The 22,202-nt window shown below is 38.9% G+C and overlaps 1 protein-coding gene across 1 annotated transcript in view; it reads left to right on the top strand.

The window, feature by feature from the left end:
* The window catches only part of lamb2l (laminin, beta 2-like), a 71,798-nt gene that overhangs the window by 36,047 nt on the left and 13,549 nt on the right, over nt 1-22,202 (top strand). Inside the window, exons 4-20 of the mRNA XM_036591316.1 lie at nt 1,673-1,808; nt 2,156-2,229; nt 2,356-2,544; nt 3,549-3,612; nt 3,716-3,918; nt 5,148-5,268; nt 5,371-5,559; nt 7,134-7,313; nt 7,545-7,657; nt 9,749-9,828; nt 11,722-11,878; nt 15,137-15,271; nt 16,272-16,433; nt 17,113-17,234; nt 19,054-19,174; nt 21,549-21,741; nt 22,042-22,185. Coding sequence (XP_036447209.1) covers nt 1,673-1,808; nt 2,156-2,229; nt 2,356-2,544; nt 3,549-3,612; nt 3,716-3,918; nt 5,148-5,268; nt 5,371-5,559; nt 7,134-7,313; nt 7,545-7,657; nt 9,749-9,828; nt 11,722-11,878; nt 15,137-15,271; nt 16,272-16,433; nt 17,113-17,234; nt 19,054-19,174; nt 21,549-21,741; nt 22,042-22,185 — 2,383 coding nt within the window. The remainder of the gene's footprint in view (nt 1-1,672; nt 1,809-2,155; nt 2,230-2,355; nt 2,545-3,548; nt 3,613-3,715; nt 3,919-5,147; nt 5,269-5,370; nt 5,560-7,133; nt 7,314-7,544; nt 7,658-9,748; nt 9,829-11,721; nt 11,879-15,136; nt 15,272-16,271; nt 16,434-17,112; nt 17,235-19,053; nt 19,175-21,548; nt 21,742-22,041; nt 22,186-22,202) is intronic.

A 22,202-nucleotide genomic window follows, 5' to 3' on the forward strand; every position in this document is an offset into this window, starting at 1 on the left:
GTAATTCCAATTACATTTATTAAAGTAATTCCAGTACATTTTCATTCCTAGTCCAAGATATGACACGCTTTCTTAATTTTGCAGTGACCACAAACGTGGTTGACTGGCCCTGTGTGAACATGGTCGTAACTGGCTGTGAAGACACCAAGGTCCTCTGTAGTTCAGAAGCGTTTTTCACTTTCCTCCATTAATAAGATTAAATGTAGAAACAGCTCCATCATGATAATACAGTCTACTCAGCGGCGCAGCCACAGTATCACAGGCCACCCCATCAAGTGGGGACAGAATATTTATTATGCTACATTTCTGGGATGATTTCTGTGAGCTCTGTCACTGAATTATGGCCAAACAAAACCTGCCGTTATTTTCTAAACCCTCCAATTACTGCTTAGCAACCATTGCTATCCGCAGTTGCTTCATTCAGTTAGCAAGCTAACTAGCTAAAGGTCCTCGGAAGTTTCTGATGGGTTCTGCAAGATTCAGTGTAAAAAAAACGATTAAACTACACAGTGAACAGTAAGAGGTTCTCAGCTGACCTCAGAACAGCTGTGGTTCGGCCCTAGACTGAACTGCCCGCTCTGTTTATCTCTATATGAGCCGCTACAGCCCTGAGTACCAGAGTGACTGACTTCTTGAGATGTTCAGGTGTGCAGCACACACGCTATACGCTAACATATAACATAGCTATGGTAAAAATGTAAGAGTTTATGAGCGTAATCTACATATTAATGTACATTTTTCCATATTAATGTAAGATGCAAACTCCATTATCCATTTTTTATTTGGAGCACTCACAACATTGCTAGCTAAATTAGCATGCTTTAGTTCCAGTAGCTGCTCAGTTTAGGCTATGAGCTTCATAGTCGGCTATACTAGTGATTAGATGAGAAATTAAAGCTTTATTTTGTTACCAACACATAATATAAAATAACTGGCATGAGAACATTCGCTGTTAACCAGCATATTAATGGTATAGTATCATGTAGCTAGCATTATTAAGAAATCATAAGGCCCATTGGGCTGTATTTTGTCTCGTTAACTGTATGAGTAGCGGCCTTTCCCGTTAGCTGGGGTTTGGTACAGACAGCCTTTTATAACATGTTTAATGTTAGAGAGAAAAAGGTAAATAAAATGAAATCAGTTAGAAACGATCACTTGAGTTAGTATAGGTTTCAATATGTTTTCAGCTCAAAATAAACCCATAATAAATAAAGTTAAATTGTTCATTAAATAGACTTAAACAGGGTAGGAGTCAAATCAGTTTCTGAGACAGTAATATTGGTTCATGGTAGAATGGAGGAATGGGGAAAGAACAAATGAGAAGAAAAGGTGCATAACAGTCATGGATAGGTAAAAAGAGCAATTATTTTGTTAAAAATATAAAGGAGTAACTTACAGTTGGTGTAATTCTCATATTCGACAGTTATTTTAGTCACTCTGAGATGTAGGTCACACTTTTGCAAAATGCACCTCACTAAAATTCTGATCCTAGTTACAGCTTTGTGTGTGAACAAACTTGTGCTGTGAACCAACGTTGTTTCCTTTGCATTTCAGAATGTATGAGGGTTTAATTCATATCAAAACAGTGCTGCCTTTTATTATTTGACCTTTTGAAAAATGAATATGGTGAGCTTGAGTGTTGATACATACGCTGCGGTCTCTTTTAATGTAGGAGGGCGATAAGTGCTTCGGGTGTGACTCACGGAGACCCTATCACCCCTATTATCACAGAACCAGCCACCGTGTGGAGAATGTTATCTACCTGAAGGACAGTAATGGAAATCTCACCTGGTGGCAGTCTGTCAATGGTGAGTGTGAAAAGAATACATAGATGTTTTCTTAGCTTTGAATCTGAATATGAAACCATCCAGTGTAAATGTGCTTGTGTTTGCATGTGTGCTTTTCATTGTGGAGGTGCTGATTTACAGCTTAATGCAACAATGCTCTTGACTAAGGAGTTCATGAAAATGTTATACAAAACTAATTTTTGCATAAATGTTTTCTGGCAGAATTCAGCAACTGCCCATTGACCTCTATTGTAATTGTGTTTTGAGTCAGCAAATTTTCTGTTCTTTTCTGAGCACAAGAAAATGCATTGAAATCATTGTCTTTGGTACATGGGCTTCTAATCAATTGCATTTTCACGTGTTCTCAGGAGAGGAGAGTGTTAGTATCAGGCTCAATTTGGAGGCAGAGTTCCACTTCACTCACCTCATCATGAAGTTTAAGGTGAGCTGTTGTGTTTAAATCACATGGAGGAATAGTTTCATACTATGTTAACGACCATCAATCAAAAATTCATTATGTCAGACCCCTGTGTGCAAACTTTTTAATTATCCAAGCATTTCTCCCCAGACCTTCAGGCCTGCAGGCATGTTGATTGAGCGCTCTGCAGATTTTGGGCGTTCCTGGAGGCCGTACCGCTATTTTGCCTACAACTGCAGCAGGACCTTTCCTCAAATCCCTGCCCGCTCCCTGCAGCTCATCGATGATGTCATCTGTGAAGAGCGCTATTCTGATATAGAGCCGTCCACAGAGGGGGAGGTAACAGCACACTCTTTTGGAAAATCTTTTGGAAAAAAGGACATGCATGGTCATTGATCTGAAGCACTCATCTACTCTTGACACTCTTTTTCTGTTTGGCAATACTTGTTGTTGAATGTGCGCTCATCCTGCATTTTACTTTCACACAATTCGTGACTTTGGATTGGTGAGATCTTGCCGGTGTGGGTTCCTGCCTGTTTACTCTCTTTCAGTAACTGTGCTAACACTCACACAGTTGCCCAACTAAGTTCTTAGTTAGTCTAAGAAACTGACCTAAACTAATTTCCAAGAGCTTTTCCAAGAGCTGTATAAAAGATCAGTCCAAAATAGTCTAGACTACATGCACACTAGCATTAAAAGCAGTATAGCAGTAAAAACTCCTTTCATGAGGCACCAAACTGATCCACATATAAGTTTACTGCCCTTTAAAAATATCTGCATTTTCTAAATATCAAATAATGTCTATTTCTGACAAAATGTTTAACATAAAGGAATGTCTCTTCATCTCTATAAGAGTGCAGCCCTTTTGCCCATTGCGACTCTTGCCTGTTTTGGTGTCATAAAGCTTTCATCACACATGTGCTAATGCAGAAAGCTCTGCAAATCATTGTAAAAAACTCTGCATGGGTTTCAATATAGTGATCTAAGCATTCAAATGTCTACATCTATCTCAGATAGTTTGCCCAGTATTGCCCAGCACCATGTTTTAATCATGTTAGGCTTAGGCTGATTAAGACCGTAGTGGACTGTGACAACTGAACTGTGCTGTTTGTATGATCATGTCTTAGTTAGGGTAGCAGTCCTAGACTAACATCGGACTATTGGTGTGCATGTAAAAACGTAGCTACTGATGCATGTGAAAGCTCTACTTAAATGCTAGTGCCCCCTTGTGGACAGTCTTCATCCTGCTAAATGTGAATGAGTGAGACTAAGTTAGCTTGAAATCTTATCCATGAAGTGCTTTTGATCTAAAACAACAATGGTCTTCATATGTTTTGCCTTAGGTCATTTACAAAGTGCTTGATCCGTCAATCCATGTCAGTGATCCCTACAGTACTAATATTCAGGGTAAGTTGTTGTGTATTAATCACTTAGGAAAACACTTTTGAACATTTTGATCAGGTGAATAATCACAGCGTACAGTAAAAAACCTGTCTGTATTTGTGTGTAGACCTCCTGCGCATCACTAACCTCAGGATCAACTTCACTAAGCTCCACACTCTGGGGGATAACTTGCTGGACCGGCGGCCGGATGTCCTACAGAAGTATTACTATGCCCTGTGTGAGCTAGTGGTGCGTGGTAGCTGCTTCTGCTATGGCCACGCTTCTGAGTGCGTCCCAGTGCCAGGGGTGGATGCCAGAGTCAGTGGCATGGTGGGTTTGCACTGTTGTTTCTCATTTTGAGAGCTATATGATTTGCAAATGATCTGAATACATGCACTACCTGTCTGCGGACACTTATGTGAAGCTGACAGCTTGAAGCCCAAAGTATTAGTCAAATGTTTGAAATTTAAAGAGTTTAATGAAGATTAAATGTAAAAAGTAAGAGCAAGAAAGAAGTCTCCCTAAATGTTTGGAGGGCAATGTAGAAATAGAAGATCATACTTACATTTTGTCTCACAAATGGAGCTACAACTCAAAGTTATTGTCTAAAGCTCCTCCTCATTCCTGTCTAACTTCTTCTAAATTTGTATCTCTACCTTACATTTCCTGTAATATAGTTTTCACACCCCATCACCTCTCCATCTTTCCATTCTCTCAGGCCTACCTATTCATCAAGATTTTTCAAAATTTCTTGATCATTCGGTCATTGAGATGTAAACAATGTTATTCAGAGTGGCTTCATGTGAATTGGTTTATTATAGAGGAGCTTGCTCAGATTTCTTTCCATTGGTGGTGATGCAGTATCTGTATCCTTGAAGTTTTATATGCCTTGTTGGTAAAATCGTGGTAAATCTGAAATAACAGCTTGTCTTTGAGGAAATATTTTTGTCTTATAACAACTTGAATGTACCTCTCGACCTTAAATGGAACGTAAAAATAGCCAAAATTGTATCTCAAAACTATCATAAAACAATGTCTGGGGCGTCAAAATAAGCTTTAGCTAAAACTTTTGTAACACTCAAAAAAAAAAAATTAGGTAGCTTTTAGAGACATTAAACGCTGTGGATGTCTGGTTGTTATCACCTCCATTTGTGGACAAGTCTGACTTGGCAAGTTTCTGTGGCACATTTCATATCAAACAACTCTGAATGGCTTTGTTCACATCTTAACTATTTAATCATGCAGAAAAGTTTAAAAAAAAATAAACAATGGAATTACCCTTCATAGCAGAAGCTGTCAAGTTCTCACAGTTATGTCCCCATCAACAGTCACACAGTCTCTCCTAATGGTGCAAACCCATGTTGAAGGTGTGATCCAAACTCGCAAATTGCAAATTTGTAGCTGTTTACATATGAACTCAAACAATTTCTGGATTTCATATATATGTAATCTAATAAAATCACTCTTGATAGTTTGAACTTGATAGTTGTAAGTCTTTTTCGTGACTCAAAATAATGTTGAAACAAAATGTGTGATGAGGCTGTGTTGTGATTGGTCAGATTCATGGACACTGTGTGTGTAAGCATAACACAGAGGGGCTAAACTGTGAACGCTGCAGAGATTTCCACCATGACCTGCCCTGGAGACCGGCCGAGGCTGATAACCCTCACACCTGCAGAGGCAAGACACACACATATACTTATGCAAGCGCAAACATCTACATGCTGATGTAGGTTAAACCAATTTAATAAGCATCACTGCAAATCTCTTGTTTTCAATCAGAATGCAACTGTAATGGTCACTCCAATAAATGTCACTTTGACATGGCGGTGTATCTGGCCACGGGGAACGTTAGCGGAGGCGTGTGTGATGACTGCCTCCACAACACAATGGGCCGCAACTGTGAGACCTGCAAACCCTTCTACTACCAGGACCCAGCCAGAGACATCAGAGACCCAGTCGCGTGTGTTCGTGAGTTACCCAGCAGTTCATTATGTGATATGCACTGTGAAAAATGAAGTGTTCAACCTACTTAAAATTTAACGTTTACATGGGTCTTTTAGTTAGTTTAACTTTTTTTAAGTAAAGAGAACTCACAGCTCAGCATTTCTGTTATCAGTTACATTGGTTTGCACTTGATTAAATTTAGTTCTGTTAAATTGAATTCAGTTATAAAGTGTTATTAATGTATCTTCTGTATTCTGTATACATGGGCTTTGTGAGACAATACTAAATATTGTACACGTTTGCAGTATATACAAAACATATATACACATGGATCATTCTGCCAAAATGGTTCAAAGTCAAAAAACATTTCAGACTTCTTACTGACTTTGACTTTAGCCTCGAAATAAAATCCTTTTGCTTCCAGCGACACTAAACCTTAATTATGTTTATTTAATTAAAATAATTCATTGAACATAACATCTCTACCAAAACAAACATAACGCCACAGAAACTTTACCAAAAGTTTCGATAGTGACTGTTTCAGTAATGACAATTTTGGCTAATTTTAAGTAGAACTTAAAAACACTAGCGAGTACATGACTAGCAAACACAGCTTTCAAGTAAAATCATAAAATCACAGTGTTTTTCATTAAAACACAAAAAGCTTACTTAATTGCTGAAAATATGTGTTACTGTGGTGACATTTTTTAAGGTTACACATTGATTTTCAGACTTTGAAAACAGTCAATATCATCGACAAAACTCAGACAGGAGAAAAAACAATACAAACTATGTAATTCTGAAAGGCAAAAACCAGAAAAATAAGTAGTCAAAACAGTGGAATGGGTGAAACACAGAGGAACAGTTGAAAAAAATGCTGAAATGAAAAAACAGAGCAGGATATTGCTAAAAAGTCGCATAATAAAATAAACAGTTCTTGAAAAGGAGGGAAAATGCCTTTTAGGTGAGTGAAAGGTAATCAGAGGACTAGAAAAGTCTAATGTGATCTCAGGGGAGGCCATGACAATTTGAACTCTAAGAAAATAACTGTCCGCGTATAAAATCAGAGCTTTCTGTGTGCTGCCATATTTTTATTACTGTATATCAAAGATGCACAAGGCTTCCTTGATTTCTGAATGCACAGTGATTTTTTTCCAAGTGAGCGTGTAAGCTCACTCAGAGCATAGTTCTTATCAGTAAGCGCCTTTTATCAGCTGTGTTTATCAGAGTAAAAAAACGATCTGTGACATTTTCTTATTCTTGTGTTTCCACACGACATTGAGAAATTGTGTTATTTACAGAGAAAGGCATATTAAAAAGCAGAAGAACACACTTCTTTGTATTGGCTTTAAAGAATGCCATTTTTTACCTCTATCAAAATGTATTAAATCGTTGAGCTGAAATTCATATCATTGTGAAATATGTGTTTCATTACTCCCATTGTGCAATTCCCACAGTGATCAGTGTTTGCTTATTGACTGCTACGGTAAAAACAGCTATTCTGTTAAGACTTTATTCTCTCTCTCTCTCTCTCCCCTCTCTCTCTCTCTCGTTGGCTCACTCTTGCTTTCTGTCTCGCTCTTTTCTTCTGTGTGTAGCGTGTGACTGTGACCCAGTGGGCTCTCTGGAGGGTGGTGTGTGTGACAGCCACACTGATTTGGATCTGGGAATGATTGGTGGACAGTGTCGCTGTAAGCCCAACGTCAGGGGTCAGCGCTGTGACTACTGCAAAGAGCGACACTATGGCCTCAGCCAAAACGACCCTCTGGGGTGCCAACGTGAGTATGTGTGTTTAAGGGGGAGGGAGATATGGAACAGTAATTCAGTGGTTGTGAGTTCTCCATGCAGCTGTTAATTTACCAGTGGAAAGGCCTCAGGAACATGCTATTTGTGTGGCTAGGACATTTGTGTGGGTAAATATATATGCATGTTATGCTTAAGCAGGGTTTGTTTGTGTTGGTGTTTGTGGATCTGTGTGGGATACATGTTTTCATCAATGTTTTTGACAGCGTGTAACTGTGACCCACGCGGCATCACCATGCTGGGAGACCCATGTGATCCAATCAGTGGAGACTGCTCCTGCAAGAGATACGTCACAGGCCGCTACTGCAACCAGTGCATAGTAAGAGTCCACTTTCAGTGCAATAGTTCCTAAAGCTACCTTCACATTACAGGGCTGATACAAGCAGTGATAACCATGAAGACCAGCTCCAGTGTTAAGCTAGCTGAGTGTTTTGCTGGGTGATAGATGGGGTGGATGAAGGAGGAGCTGAAACATGACTTTTTTGGTTAATATGGGGAGCCCACTGATGGGTGGTGATGTAAGTTTTGCATTTATGATGCAGGAAAAAATCATAACATTTTGTTTAGAGATTACAGGGAAATAGGAGTATTGAAAACAGGCTTAATATCACCAGAAACACAATCTAACAGTGTAGAAAAAGGTACATTTTGAGAGGTTTATGATGAGAGATGTAGAGCTGTAGTAAAAAACGTAAAGGCCAGAGAACAGCGACTGGACAAACACCAACAGACAAACATTTGGTTGGTATGTTCTGGCTTCAAATATAGCTACAATTCAAAACACTATCCCATTTTTTTTTTTAGTTTTAACCACTGCCCACACTGAGTAATTAAAAAAAGCAAGCCAAGATAAGCCGTCTCGTGCGTTCCTAGCATGCTATAATGAAAATTGAACCATTCAGAGAGTGTATTATCATGTATTTTAAAGCACTATGAGGCGGCGTTCGTTGTGTAGTCCAGCACAGCTGTTGTGGGTTTCAGTCAGCTGTTGAGGACTAGATGTGCTGTTTGCCAGGCTTACTGTGGACACAAGGCCGGCAATGAAGCCTGCAGGACAATAAACTTAAAAGCAAATTAATCATGCATCTTTCTCAGTGCTGAATACTCGTACCCTTTTTAATGCTGAGTACTCCTTGTCATTCCTTTCCTGACTGAAACATGAGAGATCTTTCCATTCTGTACAGCTTGATTTGAAAAGCTCTACAATCTTACCTGCATTTAGGCTAATTCAGTACAGACTCAGCTTAATATAACTGCTCACCCCCTGATAAACTGATTTAATATCCTAATTATTATTTTAATGCTGGTTACATTTTCTGAGGATATTTGTCAGCATCTTGTTACATTCTGAACTGCTGCGCCATTTAAGGTGGAATGGGAAAATTCGAACAAGCAGCTGGCAAAAAAGAAGCTGACTTTCATGGAGAACTGAAAGGCATGATATGAGGAGGTTTACCTATTTCTGCTTGACAGCTGAGTAACATTAAGTAATGTTTGTGATAGCTAACAACTGCTGCACTATTTAAGGTGGAACGGCCACATTTAAGCAAGAATATGGCGAAAAATAAGCTAAATTCAGCTTCGTAGTTTTAGCACTGGTAGTATTTTTGATAAGGAGTTTTAGCCTATCAAAATATCCTACCTAGAGGTTTTGTTTATGGGTATACCTGTAATTTTGCACTACGGTAGAACATTTTCATAAGGTAGCACAACTCATCAGAGCACCAGCACAGCCCACCTTACTTACGTGTAGGTTAGTGACATCAAATTGATGCACAGTAGCATTAGCTTACATGTAGCAGTATTAGTATTACAGCTTTTTAACGACCTTGTAATTCAGTGAATCCAGTGATATTTGGGAGAGAAATGTACACAGGACAAAAGGTATCAGGTTCTGAACATTTTTATTTAAAACAGGGTGCGGCAGATTTTTCCAAAACCCCAATTATTCTGGCCATAGAGAAATCAAGCTTAGACCCAGAGTCCCTAATATGGGCATAACATGGACTGCAGAATGACGCACGACTACACTGGTCTATGACTAAGTCGTCCATGGCATGCATAGCTTTTGTTCATTCGGTAGAACAATGCTAATTAGCACTACCACCTTAAAGGGACATCCTATGAAATATTAGCGCCAAAGCAGCTGTGCACATTAGCATTAGCTTTTAAGATTATTCAGCTTCTTTGGGCAACGTAGTTCACACTAATCATGATCACTCACAAGCACAAATATGAATAATCAAGGCAGAAAGATCAAATGTGTGCGACTGCACTGTGAAAGTTGCCATAGTCCTTTGTTAGTTATGTAATTAGTAAACTTATATATAAGTTTATATACCAGCAAATCAGAGTAACCAGTTTTGGAATTAAGACTGGAACAAGGTTTTGTTTGTGTTTTTGTGTTCAGCCAGAGTATTGGGGACTCAGTGCTGACCTTTCAGGATGCAGACCCTGTGACTGTGACTTTGGTGGAGCATACAGCAACAAGTAAGTATCTGTAACATGTATGTCTGTATGTACTTCATTGAGTGATAAAGCAGAGCTGGTAGACAGTATATATAAGAATTCCATTCCGAAACATCACAGAACTTACCTTACAATGATAAACCAACAAAATCTCAATCACTTCATTTTGTTCGACTCACTAAACCTAAGAAGATCAGTCCAGCGAATATCGGTCAAACATTGACCTGAACTTCTTTCAGTTAGCACTGTTTAATCAGCTGGTTTGGACTCTGTCAGCCATTGTTTTGGATGAGTTGGAGCCCGTGGATGTAGATGAGAAATTTGAGGATGAGGAACCCATGGAGGTTGATCAGAAAGATGAGGAGGAGGGGCTGATGGAAGTAGACTAACGATAGAAGTAGGTTAAGTACGGAAGCAGATTAAGAAGTGGATGATGAGGAGAATATGGAGGTAAAACTTGACTTCCTGACCATTTTCTGATGACCGTATTTATTCTTAATTGGTTGATAAGTTTGCCTAAATTATCTGCATATTGGGGACTCAGTAATGACCATACATGTGTTAGGGTGTTTGTATGTACTTTACTGAGTGATAAAGCAGGGTTGGAAGGTAGAAAGAGCAGCGTGAGTTTACATTATGCAAGAACAGGGCTGACATGATTACTCAGTTCCTTTGAGTGACCTCAAGTCTTAACAATGTTTATTTTATTAAAACAAATGATGGAACGTCTTTTTTGTCACTACTAAAGTATCATAACACTATCAAAGCTTTACCAAATGTTTCAGTAGTGACTGTTTCAGTAGTTACAATTTTTGCTAATTATAAGCTCAAAAACACCAAAACATGAGTAACAAACACAGCTTTGAACAGTTACACACACATAAAATTATAATATTTCTCATAGAAGCAGGAAACATTTACTGAATTACAGAAAATACGTGTTTCTTTAGTGGCACATTGTAGTGACACACATACACTTTGATTTTCAGACTTTGGGACACATTTACTTCAAAATAAACTAACTGCTCACCGTGTGGCCATGAGGGACAGGGATACAGTCTCACTTCCTGCCCTGAAATGCAGGGGCAAGACTAAATAAGGCTCCGGCCTATGGACTAAAACGCTGTGTGTTTTAGTACTGACATGAAAATGTGAGACAGCAAAAGTTGTTTTATTTAAAAACTCCTGATAAATCTAAATATTTAACTCAATTTCTCTTTAAAAGAAATCAAACATCTTCAAAAATCCCTACAAACAACTTTAAGTATTGTTTTCACAAGTTGAAATTGAGAGGTTAGGGTTTGGGACAGACACCTTCTAATAGGGGTCGTCAGCCTATTGCTTTGAGAAGACTTGCAGAGATTCCTCTTTTTTGAGCATCCTTTTTTTTTAGTGATGCCTTCTTGACAGCTAAACATACTTTCAGACCCATGGTGCTGAGTTGTCTTCTCACAGTAGAAGGATGGTCAGAAACACCAGTAGTTTTTAAGACCTGAAACAAGAGTAGAGGTTGATTCTTACAAATATGAAAGCTTTAAATACGGTTTATCTGATGGTGACACTTTTGGTGTCCTGCACAGGTGTTATGAGTCCAGTTTTTTCTATAACTTCTGATAATTTTTGAATGCCAAGTTTGGAAAGTATCACTGCTGTCAGAACAAAACCTCCTATCTCTTTTTGACGGTTTTTAGTTTTTGACATATTTTATATTGTATAATGGCCCAAAATGACCCGGAAAAAACGTCTGGTTCCATTGATTAACTTTAAAGTTAGTTTTTTTCTTCTCCTATAAAGTTAGAATTACTTGATTAACAGCTCTACAAGCGTAGCCATCAGGTTATAAACATTTGGCATTTACACAGCTTTAAATATAGTGTTTCTCATTCTGCTGATCCTCATTTCTTTCTTTTACAGGTGCAGGATGGACAGTGGCCAGTGTGACTGTCGGCCTCACCTGATTGGCCGCCAGTGCTCTGATGTACAACCTGAATATTTCTGCGCTGCTTTGGACTACTTCAAATACGAGGCTGAAGGGGCAGTGGGCCATTCCCCTGATGACTCCGCTCTACCCGTAAGTACTGCAAACCAACCAAACCTTACAATCTGAAAGCATCCTTATTGTTCCTTATTAGCACTGAATCATCAGTTATTCTCCTGCTTTGTCATGTAATCTTTTACATACATGTCATCACACATGGAGGATTTAGAAGGATTAACCTGTGTTGAGTTGCTGTGAGTAAACAGCTATTTTATCCCCGTGGTCTATGATAGTGGGTTCTGATATGGTTGATGTGTTATTTTATTGAAAAGTTTGATGTCCAAGGATTTAAAATGTGCACTGGAGATACAAGGCTAAGAAATAATGGAAGATTATACCTCACAAATTAACACCATGCAAATTACATTGCTAAATTAACACACACTTCCATGTAATTAGATCAAATTGTAAAGCTCAAGCTTCTAGATTTAGATCTGTGTGTTTTTTGACACTGTGTGATTTGCTGATATCTACAAAAATGCAGTCTATCCATTCTTCCATTGCTTGTTAGTTATGTTAGCCTAGTAGTTCTGGTACAGAAGTAAAAAAGGAGGACACTAAAGATGTCCTTCCTCATCAGCTTGATATGGGGTAAAATTTTTTAAGTAAAAATTTTATTTTGTTTTTTTGTACTGGCTCTCAAAGTATCTCTTGTAGATTAAGCATTGCAGTAAAAATGGACCTTTTGCACATTACTTACTTAGCCAGGATCATTTTTTCGAAGTTATTTGAACCAAATGATCTTCTAGCTCATTCCACAAGAAAGAATTCCATAACACTGAAACAGAAGTTCATCTTTTCCTGAAAGAGAAGGGCCTCTCGTACTGAAACGTGCTTATGCTCCATAACAAAATCAAAACAGCAGCAGCAGGAACTGCAGCTTATCTGATATCAGCATCATCATATCACCTGTGGGTCCTCAGGGCAGGCCCAGACACACACAACCCACCAAATAATGGAATGTAAACTGTGAGGCACACTGAGGTTTAGGTGGGTGTGAATAATGTGAATTGTGCTGCAGCAGAGTGCCACGGAGTGAAGGTGGTTCTGTTTTTAATCTGAGGTTAATGTTAAAGGTGCTGACACGTTGCTGCTGCTCTTTTGCCAGTTCAAATGGTTTGGGTCCAGTCATACTTTGTACTGTGTATGGACTGCATCAGATAGGACTGTATGCGATGTACCTTGTTGATTTGAAGGTGGTGACTCAACTGCATTGATTTTGCAATGTTAGAATGTAATATATTTACACAATAGTTCACTGTAAGTGTAATATTGTGATTGTTACGCTTACTGTCCACTCTTTTAGACACACCTACCTTGTTGGTCCACCTTGTAGAGTCAGAAACAGTAGCTCATCTGTTGCTGCACAGTTTGTGTTGGTCTTCCTCTAGTCCTTTATCAGTGCTCACAGGACGCTATTGGCTAGATATTTTTGGTTGGTGGACTATTCTCAGTCCAGCAGTGACACTGAGGTGTTTACAAACTCCAGCAGCACTGCTGTGTCTGATCCACTCGTACCAGCATAACACACTAACACACCACCACCATGTAAGTGTCACTACAGTGTTGGGAATGATCCAACACCCAAATAAAACTTGCTCTGTGGTGGTCCTGTGGAGGTCCTGACCATTAAAGAACAGGCTAAAAGGGGGTAACAAAGTATACAGAGAAACAGATGAACTCCAGTCTGTAATTGTAGAACTACAAAGTGCACCTATATAGTAAGTGGAGCTGATAAAATGGATAAAGAGTGTAGATATAAGGAGGTATGAGGAGTGGCTGATCAGTGTATATCAGAGATCTTTAAGTCTGGACTGTGAATCCAGTTTTCGCTCCTGGATTTTGTAATCATTGGTTGTCAACTGAACTGTTGATGTAACTGATCAGCCATCTAGTGTCTCACCTACCAAACATACAAAATCCTAGACTGGATTTAAGGTCCTGGTTGTTGCTAGGTTACAGGTTAATAAACATGAGACTTAAAACATGCAATCAGAGTGCCAGTATTTGGAAATATTAGCACACACTGAGTGCCTTTCAGCCAATCATTTGAAATTTCCTGATACGCTGAATCATTTAATATTTTTTCCATTGTAATTTAATCAAATGTTTTTTGAGGTTAAAGAATTTACACCCTTGCCGTACATCATCCTAGAAACCAGACAGAGTTGGTCATGCAGACAGTCTGAACAGTGAACACACCATAGCTGAAGTGACCCAGAATAACATCTGAAAAATGAGGAGATGCCAATCTGTCAAATAGAGTTAGTTATGCTTGCCACACATGCAAACACATACAATCTCCGCCTCTCTTTCACACTCATTCTCCGTCTTTCTGTCTGTCCTTCTTTCTCTCCTAACAAAACATACTTTGTGAGTGTCCCATTGCAGCACATTCCTTTATTCACTGACTGTCATAACACAACTGCCTCTTCCCAGCTCTCCCTGTTGTCATTCTGCATTTGCCAGACACTCTTATCCAGAGCAACCTGCAATTTAGTCATGTTACAGAGGTAGGTTTAATGCAGCGTTGGGAGTTTTGCCCAATGGTTCTTATTGGTATTGCGTGGTGTTCCTGCCCAGACAGGGAACCGAACCCAAGTCTGCTACATAAAGGGCGGCAGCTTTTATTCACTGCCCTGCAAAATCACTTTCTATGGCTGTGTTTGTAAGCCTAGTGTCCAAACACTCTAAGCTAAGGGGTTTGTCAGCTTCAGCAATCATAATGTTTCTTTAGGTAGATTACGGATGATTTTAAATGATAAATATTGTCTTTGTCATTACAAATATTGTCTTTGTCATAACATAACATTTTAAATAAAATTATGTTTGTTACATTTGTGGGAATATGCAAATACATGCTCCACACTTTACATTATAACATGAAAAAAAGACATTTTATTGCATGTAATGTTGAATCATTTCTGCTGGTGCATTCGTCATTGGGTGTTAACACATTGTAAAAGGCAGCAGGTGTTTTCTAATGAAAAATTAAAAAAATGGAATTATGCAGTGCTATGACAGCATTATTATACAGTGATCATATATAGTGACCAGATATTCTGTGCTCCGGTACAGAACAAAGAAATTCAGTGTTCATAAGAATATTATTTTTTCCCATCTGGCATCTTTCTTTCATATAGGGGAGATGGTACCATTTCTTTGTAAAGCTGCAGTACAGAACTGTCCTGGAAATACACGACTTCTGTTCACCTACATACATAGAATACAACATTACTCCTTCAGGTTCTGCAGTCTTTCTTTCTCTCTGTCTCCCTCTCTGTTGTTCAGGGGAATCCGCGGCCTCAGGCGGTGAATAACTGTGCTGAGCATCTCAACAACCAGCTGAGGAGACACAAGCGCCACCGCCGAATCGCCCAGCAGCAGAGGGCAGCACTGAGACGCATCCGTCAGCTGCAGCAGACTGTACGTTTGACTCTCTCACCTTTCTCCTTCTCTAGCCTTTCTCTCTCTGAAGGAAGAGTTTGACAAAAATCAAATGTACACAGTTTGTCTCATCACACCAAATGCAGTTAGTCAGCCAAAACATGCTTAATGTCTGACGTCTGCTTGTTTAGTTTTGCACTGGAGCTACAAGGCTAATGTGGTTAACAAGTGATGGAAGCTTAAATCCCAACAGATGGACTAAAGTAATGCCTGAATGAAATGGACTAAAATAGTGCCTTTGTATATTTTTATAGATAACAGTGTGCACTGTCAGACACCAACACAGTGACTTTAGACATGCAGTTAACAAGATGCTAATTGGTGTAAATCTGCTTCTATTACTTGTTAGCTCTATTAGCCTTGTAGCTCCAGTGCAAAACTAAAGAAGCAAACTTCTGATACTGGACGTCTTGGCTGATCAACTACGTTTGGGGAAGAGGGGAAAATTATGTAAGTGAAGTTCATGTCATGGAAAACCAAAATGTCCTCACTTTATTGAAGTAAAAGAGTTTGGTATAGTTTGTAAACAAGTCTGCAAAAAAGTCTGTTTTGCATATAGTATTTTTATAATATCACAAAACAAAACACATAAACATTTATCCTCCTATTCAGTTTACAGCAGTTTAGCCCCACCCATTTACACTGAAGTTATAAGGAATGTTTCAGCCTGGACTGCATTTTGAATGAAGCTCAATACAGGCAGACAATCAGAACAGAGGTCATTTTCTTAGATCACTCTTAAAGGCACAGTAACAAAAACAGCCTGTTTAATTCTAAACGGGGGATAAAGAGAGGATGGACAATGGTCCGGTAAAAATGAATTAGGACTGTTTTTGGTACATAAAGTCACATAAATGTCATAAGCGGAATTAATTCAAGAAAAATGGAGGTTATGAGCCGTTAAGCCTCAGCAGTGTGCAGGTTGTCAGCACGCTGTGCTTGTGTGTTTACTCGTGTCTTTGTGTTGGTGTTTCTACAGCCTGACGTGATGACTGTACACAGAGAGAGGCAGCCGGGTCAGATGGTCACCTGGACTGGACCGGGCTTTGCTCGGGTTAAAGACGGCGCTGGGCTCGTCTTCACCATCGACAATATCGCTTACGCCATGGAATATGACATCATGATCCGCTATGAGCCAGAGGTCAGCCCTGGACTCTTTTTTTAAGTTCAGTATGTTCACTACCTGTCAGAATTTTGATGACACCTAATCTTTAATGACCTTTAATGTTTAATTAGCACTGTTACCTTTCGGTTAAGTAAGGAAAACACCTACAAGCTTTTCTTAACATAAAGCGGCTGTTTACTAATATTTTGGGTACATTTCTCAACACCTAGCTTCATGTTCATGTGTCATCTTTGAAGAGAACATTTTGCTTCAATAGTAATTTGGCAGTTTTTTTCCAAACTATTGTTAAAAGTACAAATTAAAAATCTTTAGATTTAAACATTTTCTTTTGGTGGTTTAAGAAGCTGAAAGGTTTGACTGCTGATGAGTGCTAACATCATAACAAGGGGATAGAATGTGTAGGTATGGGATCATTCCCAAGGTAGCACAGTCACTAATACTGTCAGGAACCACATGAACCCAACAAGCCTGGTACTGCTAAGAAGAATCTATGACTGTATGATGAAATTGCATTATTAATGGAAGAAATAGATAAAATGGCCCCTTTTTGCATCAGCCTTAAAGGGCTAAAATTGTCACAGGTGTTTACGTATGATATTATTTTCCTCAAAATATACCAGGTTAGACTGTAATATGTTTCATATGCTTATTCATTTCTTATAAAAAGTATGTTCCTGACACTTATTCGTAACAGTCCACAGAAGATTGGGAGGCCATTGTGAGCATTACGTCCGTCTTGCTGCCCACCAGCCCTCGCTGTGGAAACCTGCTGCCCACAGAGCAGATGTACATTGTCATCTTGCCTCACCACAAGAGGTAACGTCCCCTCTGTGTGCCCAGCGTGTGTGTGCATATGTATTTGTGGGTGCATGTTGAGTGATTGGAGTGTTTGGTGTACTATATGAGTTACTGTGTTTGTTTGTGTGTCTGTGTTTTGTCTTTATTTGTGTGTTTGTCTGTCTGTCTTACTATGAGCAAAGAATATAATATTGGGAGTTGCTAAATTTTGTCCTCTAGTGTAGAAAAACACTGCATACGCTGTATTAAAATCACTGTTGTTTCTTACTGAAGTGCTAAATCTACAAGCTGATACTGAGGGGGCATAGTGGAAGTGCATTCCAGAGCAGGCATGTGTGAGAGAGCTGATTGGCTGAGTGTGCTGTTTTCAGCTCCGGATGTGTGTGTGAGTGAGTGACTGCTTCACTACACCGTGTTTCCTCCTGCTGCTGTGTCCTGCTGCTGTGGGCTCAGGCAGAACCAATTAGCAGCCTGAGCTGAAAATGAGCCGCAGAGCCAGGAAAAGCTTGTGTGACTTAATCAGGGTTTAGTGCTTGATGCTCAGATTGAGGTTTAAGTTGAATTTAAATTGAATTGGTGCCAATAGGCATGTTTTTCCCTCCTGAAATGTGCTTAAAATTTTGGACACTGTTAGGTACTAAGGCTAAATAGTGCTTTAAAATGACACAGTAAGTCATTATGTTTTTTTAATATTATCGCAAAATTTGGGTTCAGTGTTTTGCACTCGAGTGATGTGTTAGTGAGGTGTGTTTTACAGTGTAAACCACTGAAATTCATTGAAGACTCCACAACTGCCTCCAGTTAATTATTTAATTTTGATATGCACATATATATACATAAATATATATATATATATATTGTTGTTTTTATTGTTGACTTTGGCCTTTTTGTTAGTTTTTTGATATCATCTTTTACACTTAATTTATGCCCTTTTAAAAGCCTGTTTTTTAGTGCCGCAATCTGCTGAAGACTACGATAATCTGCCTAACAGCTTTAACTAAAAGTTGGTTGTTTGATAAGTAGTTATTACGTCTGTTATGCTTTGTGTGTCTGAACAGAAGTTAGAACCTTAAGGAAATTGTTGATTGTCTCATCTCTATGACACACAGCACCAACATTCCTAGAGAGGGAGCTCTTAGTGCTGAAACGTAGAGTCTCTCCTCTGTCTTTGCTGTTCAGTTGTCAGTGGCCTCTCCTGTGTGGTCCGTGTAAGTTCTTTAGTGTAGACACCACTTAGTATGAGACGTTTCCATGAGAGAGAGAGAGAGAGAGAGAGAGAGAGAGAGAGAGAGAGAGAGAGAGAGAGAGAGAGAGAGGCTAATGCTTGTGCCTCTTTTTGGCTTGTAGACTGCACAGGAAAACAAACCTCTATAGAGTGTAAATGAAAAGCACTAACAGCTAAAGGTGACAATCAGTACAGACCCCACAATATGATATTTTCACAATATCTTTCTACTGAGTTTAAAGATTTGTAATATAATAAATTGCAGTTTATTACTTTAGACTGAAACTTATGACTTCAAATGAAAACTCTATTTAGCACTTTTATGAAGCAAAACATTATTATGAATCAGGAAAACACTCATTAATGTTCAAACATATCCTCCTGTGAACCACTGACGGAAGCTTTGTTCTCACCAGAAAGAAAAAAGGCTTCTTCTTCATTTAGGCTACAGTGGATTTTATTATCCTATAAATCTAATACTGAGTTTACCAAATGTCAACACATGGGTTTCAGTGTAAATATACAGTTTTCACCTTAAATATCCCAATACTGTTGTATGGTGTTGCATTGATTTTTCTCCCGCTCTGACTAAAAGTGTGAAATTCTTCACAGGTACATCCAGATGCCTCGGCCTTTCTGCTTCGAGCCCAGCAACCGCTATGTGGTTTCCATCCGCTTCCAGCGCCATGCAGTCTCTTACAGACACCTCACTGCCTACATCCTCATCGACTCGGTTAGAACTACTATACCCAATATTTAATTATCAGAACATATATTTTACAACAGAGATGAAACTTGTACTGGTGTGATTTCAGGTAATTTTTTCAGAAAAATATTTAATTTTAATAGAAGTGGCTCATAGTAAGTGTATTTATTGTTCTGAATCATCAAAATATCAGATGCACTGATAGTCAGAAACGTTATACAGGAGGAAAATGGTCACTGGTTGGAAAATTAATGGGAAAGCTTGTAATGCTGATCATGACGTCTGTTTCCAGAGAAAGTCCTGCCCTTCTGTAAAAATCAGCTTGCTAGTTAAGCTGCTAGTAGGAAATGTTCTCCCTCAATGGCTGTTTACATGCAAAGATTCCGATTAAATACATTCCGATTACAGATTAAGACTGAGGTGTTTATATACATACTCCACTCAACAGTCTGATGGAAAATCTCTGTTTACATGCAGACTACAAGTAATCAGATCCAAAATGACACGAAAGCGTAGAGAACCACTTACATGTAGTAAATGTTACCATGACAGCGAGCATCACGTAAAGTCCAGTCAGAGTGAGACGAGTTTTCAGCTGGCGCCCTTTATTTTTTTAATTGCTTTAAAATGTACTTCACATGTATTAAAGAAGCGGCGAGAGGAAGACGTCAGTTTCTGACAAACATAAGCTGGACCCCCATCCCACCGCCGTCTTTTAAAGTTGAAAGTATAAACTTCGTCTCCTCTGCAGACCAGTTTCTGCTCCCGCTTTCATGTTGAAAGCACATGCGCAGAATGTACTTACACGTTCCGATTGGGAATGTAATTGGATACAGGTGTTTACATGGTTATTATTCTTCTATTTAACGGATTATTTACAGGATTACCCACCTCGTTCAATCGGATACAAATTGTATTCCGAATGGCCTCAATTGAACTAGTCTATTCCGATTGAGGTGTATAGATGGATGTATTCTATTCCGATTGAGCTATTAGACAGATTATTAATGAATTATTGGGCTGCATGTAAAGGTGACTATTGTCAAGATCTCACAAGCACAGTAGTCAGTACAACCTGAAAAACACATTTTTGTGCATTATTTGAACCAAATGCTAAAATCTGTTCATGAGGTTTTGTCTATTTTTTCCAGTGATTTCAAATATGTTTTTAATTCAGTAACCTGGCCGTCAGTTTCCAGTTTATATGTATCTCTCCATTCAAAGAGATAGGAGCCTGATCTTGTATGGCTGGCGTTGCCTGTCGTGCTGGCTGCCGTGTAAACAGACTTTCCTATAAAGATTTTGTGTTAGTGCCAGAGCTGGTTTAAGGAGAGCCTGGCCACTTCATATTCATCCTGTTATATCAAAAACATCACGGCAAAACGCCAGAGGGCACCCACAAGTGAGTCGTAAATGAATGAGGGTGGAGCTAAACGGCTAAAAAGTGAAAAGTTAAAATTGGTTTAAACCACTTGTCCTGACCCTTATATTAATTTTGGAAAGTAGAAGAATGTATTTCACTAAAAATCACAGAAATCATACCTGAAAATGTACTTTTTTCTGCAGAAAACAGGTTTTGAGGAGTAGGACACTAGCATTACTGCTACTGAGCGCTGACTAATTGGCATTACTGCTATTGAATGCTGATTGGTGCATGAGGCACCATTATAAAATCAAATGACTTAAGTTTAAAAGCTCTTAAAAATATAACAGCGGTGTTAAACTGTTTTATGTTGTTCTGTGTTCAGGAAATGATTGTATTCTTTTCTATAAAAATGTTTAAGCATTTATAAACTATGATTTTGCTGAAATGCTCCACATTATCAAATTCATTTTGGACTCACTCAGGAGCGCCCTCCAGTGTTTGACAAACCTGGAAGGCATTACTGAGTGGCAGTTCTCCTCTCTACACGTTCTCAGTTAGTGCCTCCTAGTAATATGGTTTAAAAAGCCTGGCATTGCTTACTAAGTTTATAGCAGTCTATCGCCATCTTGTGGTTAAATGAAGTCGATTCTGTACATCCTGATTTTTTGCAGAGCTTCTACCACACTTGCATGAAGAATAAATTAATTGCAGTAGTTGTACAATATCTGAAGGTTAATTCCTAGTTCTTGGATGACATTCAGCAGGATCTTATTGATTTTTTTTTTTAATTAGTCCTTCAGAACAGAAAATATAAACATCTGCTGTCTGGTTGTTCTGTCTCTTAAAGGTTTAAATAAAAGTAAAACTTCTGTTTAAAAATTTAAGTCAAAGCAAATGTTACATAGAATAACTGACTTTTATTAATTTCTCTTTTTTGCTCTCTTTCTCTCGTTCTCTTTCTCTCTCTCTTTCTCTCCCTCCCCTTCTCTCTCTGCCCCCACACCATCCCCCCTTTCTGTGTCTCTCTTTTTGTAGCTGGTTTTGATGCCCAAGTATGAGGAGCTGCCAGGTTTCCAGGGTAATGACCCCCTGGCGCAGCAGCGGCGGGAGGAGATGGTGCGCTACATGTGTGTGGAATCCTTCATGGCTGCTCCCATGCCACCGCTGGCTGAGATGTGCATCAAACTTATCTGCAGCATCTCCTCTGTGATGCATGGTGGAGCTCTTCGTAAGTCCTCCATGACCTACAGTCTTATATCAGAGTGATTAGGGCTATAAAACTCAGTTGATATAACAAAACTGTTAAGGGTGAAACAATTTCAGTACAGTTTCATAAATCAGAAAAATGAACAATAACCCCTAATAACTATGCAAAATGTCATTTTAGGTTAATAAGATCATATTGTAGCTCATAAATTAAACCGTTGGCTATTGATAGATTTTTTGTAATTACCAGGTGTTTCTACACTGTTACTAGAATTGCTGTGTTCGTGTTTATTAACTTTTCTATGTCTTTTTTTCTCTGTAGCTTGTCACTGTGACCCTCAGGGTTCACTAAGTGCTGAGTGTGACAAGGTTGGAGGTCATTGTCGCTGTAAACCCAATGTGATTGGCCGTAACTGTGACCAGTGTGCACCGAGAACATATGGATTTGGACCCTATGGCTGCACTAGTAAGATGCTTTAGGGT

This window comes from Colossoma macropomum, unplaced genomic scaffold (assembly GCF_904425465.1).
Source record: "Colossoma macropomum unplaced genomic scaffold, Colossoma_macropomum, whole genome shotgun sequence".
NCBI lineage: Eukaryota > Metazoa > Chordata > Actinopteri > Characiformes > Serrasalmidae > Colossoma > Colossoma macropomum.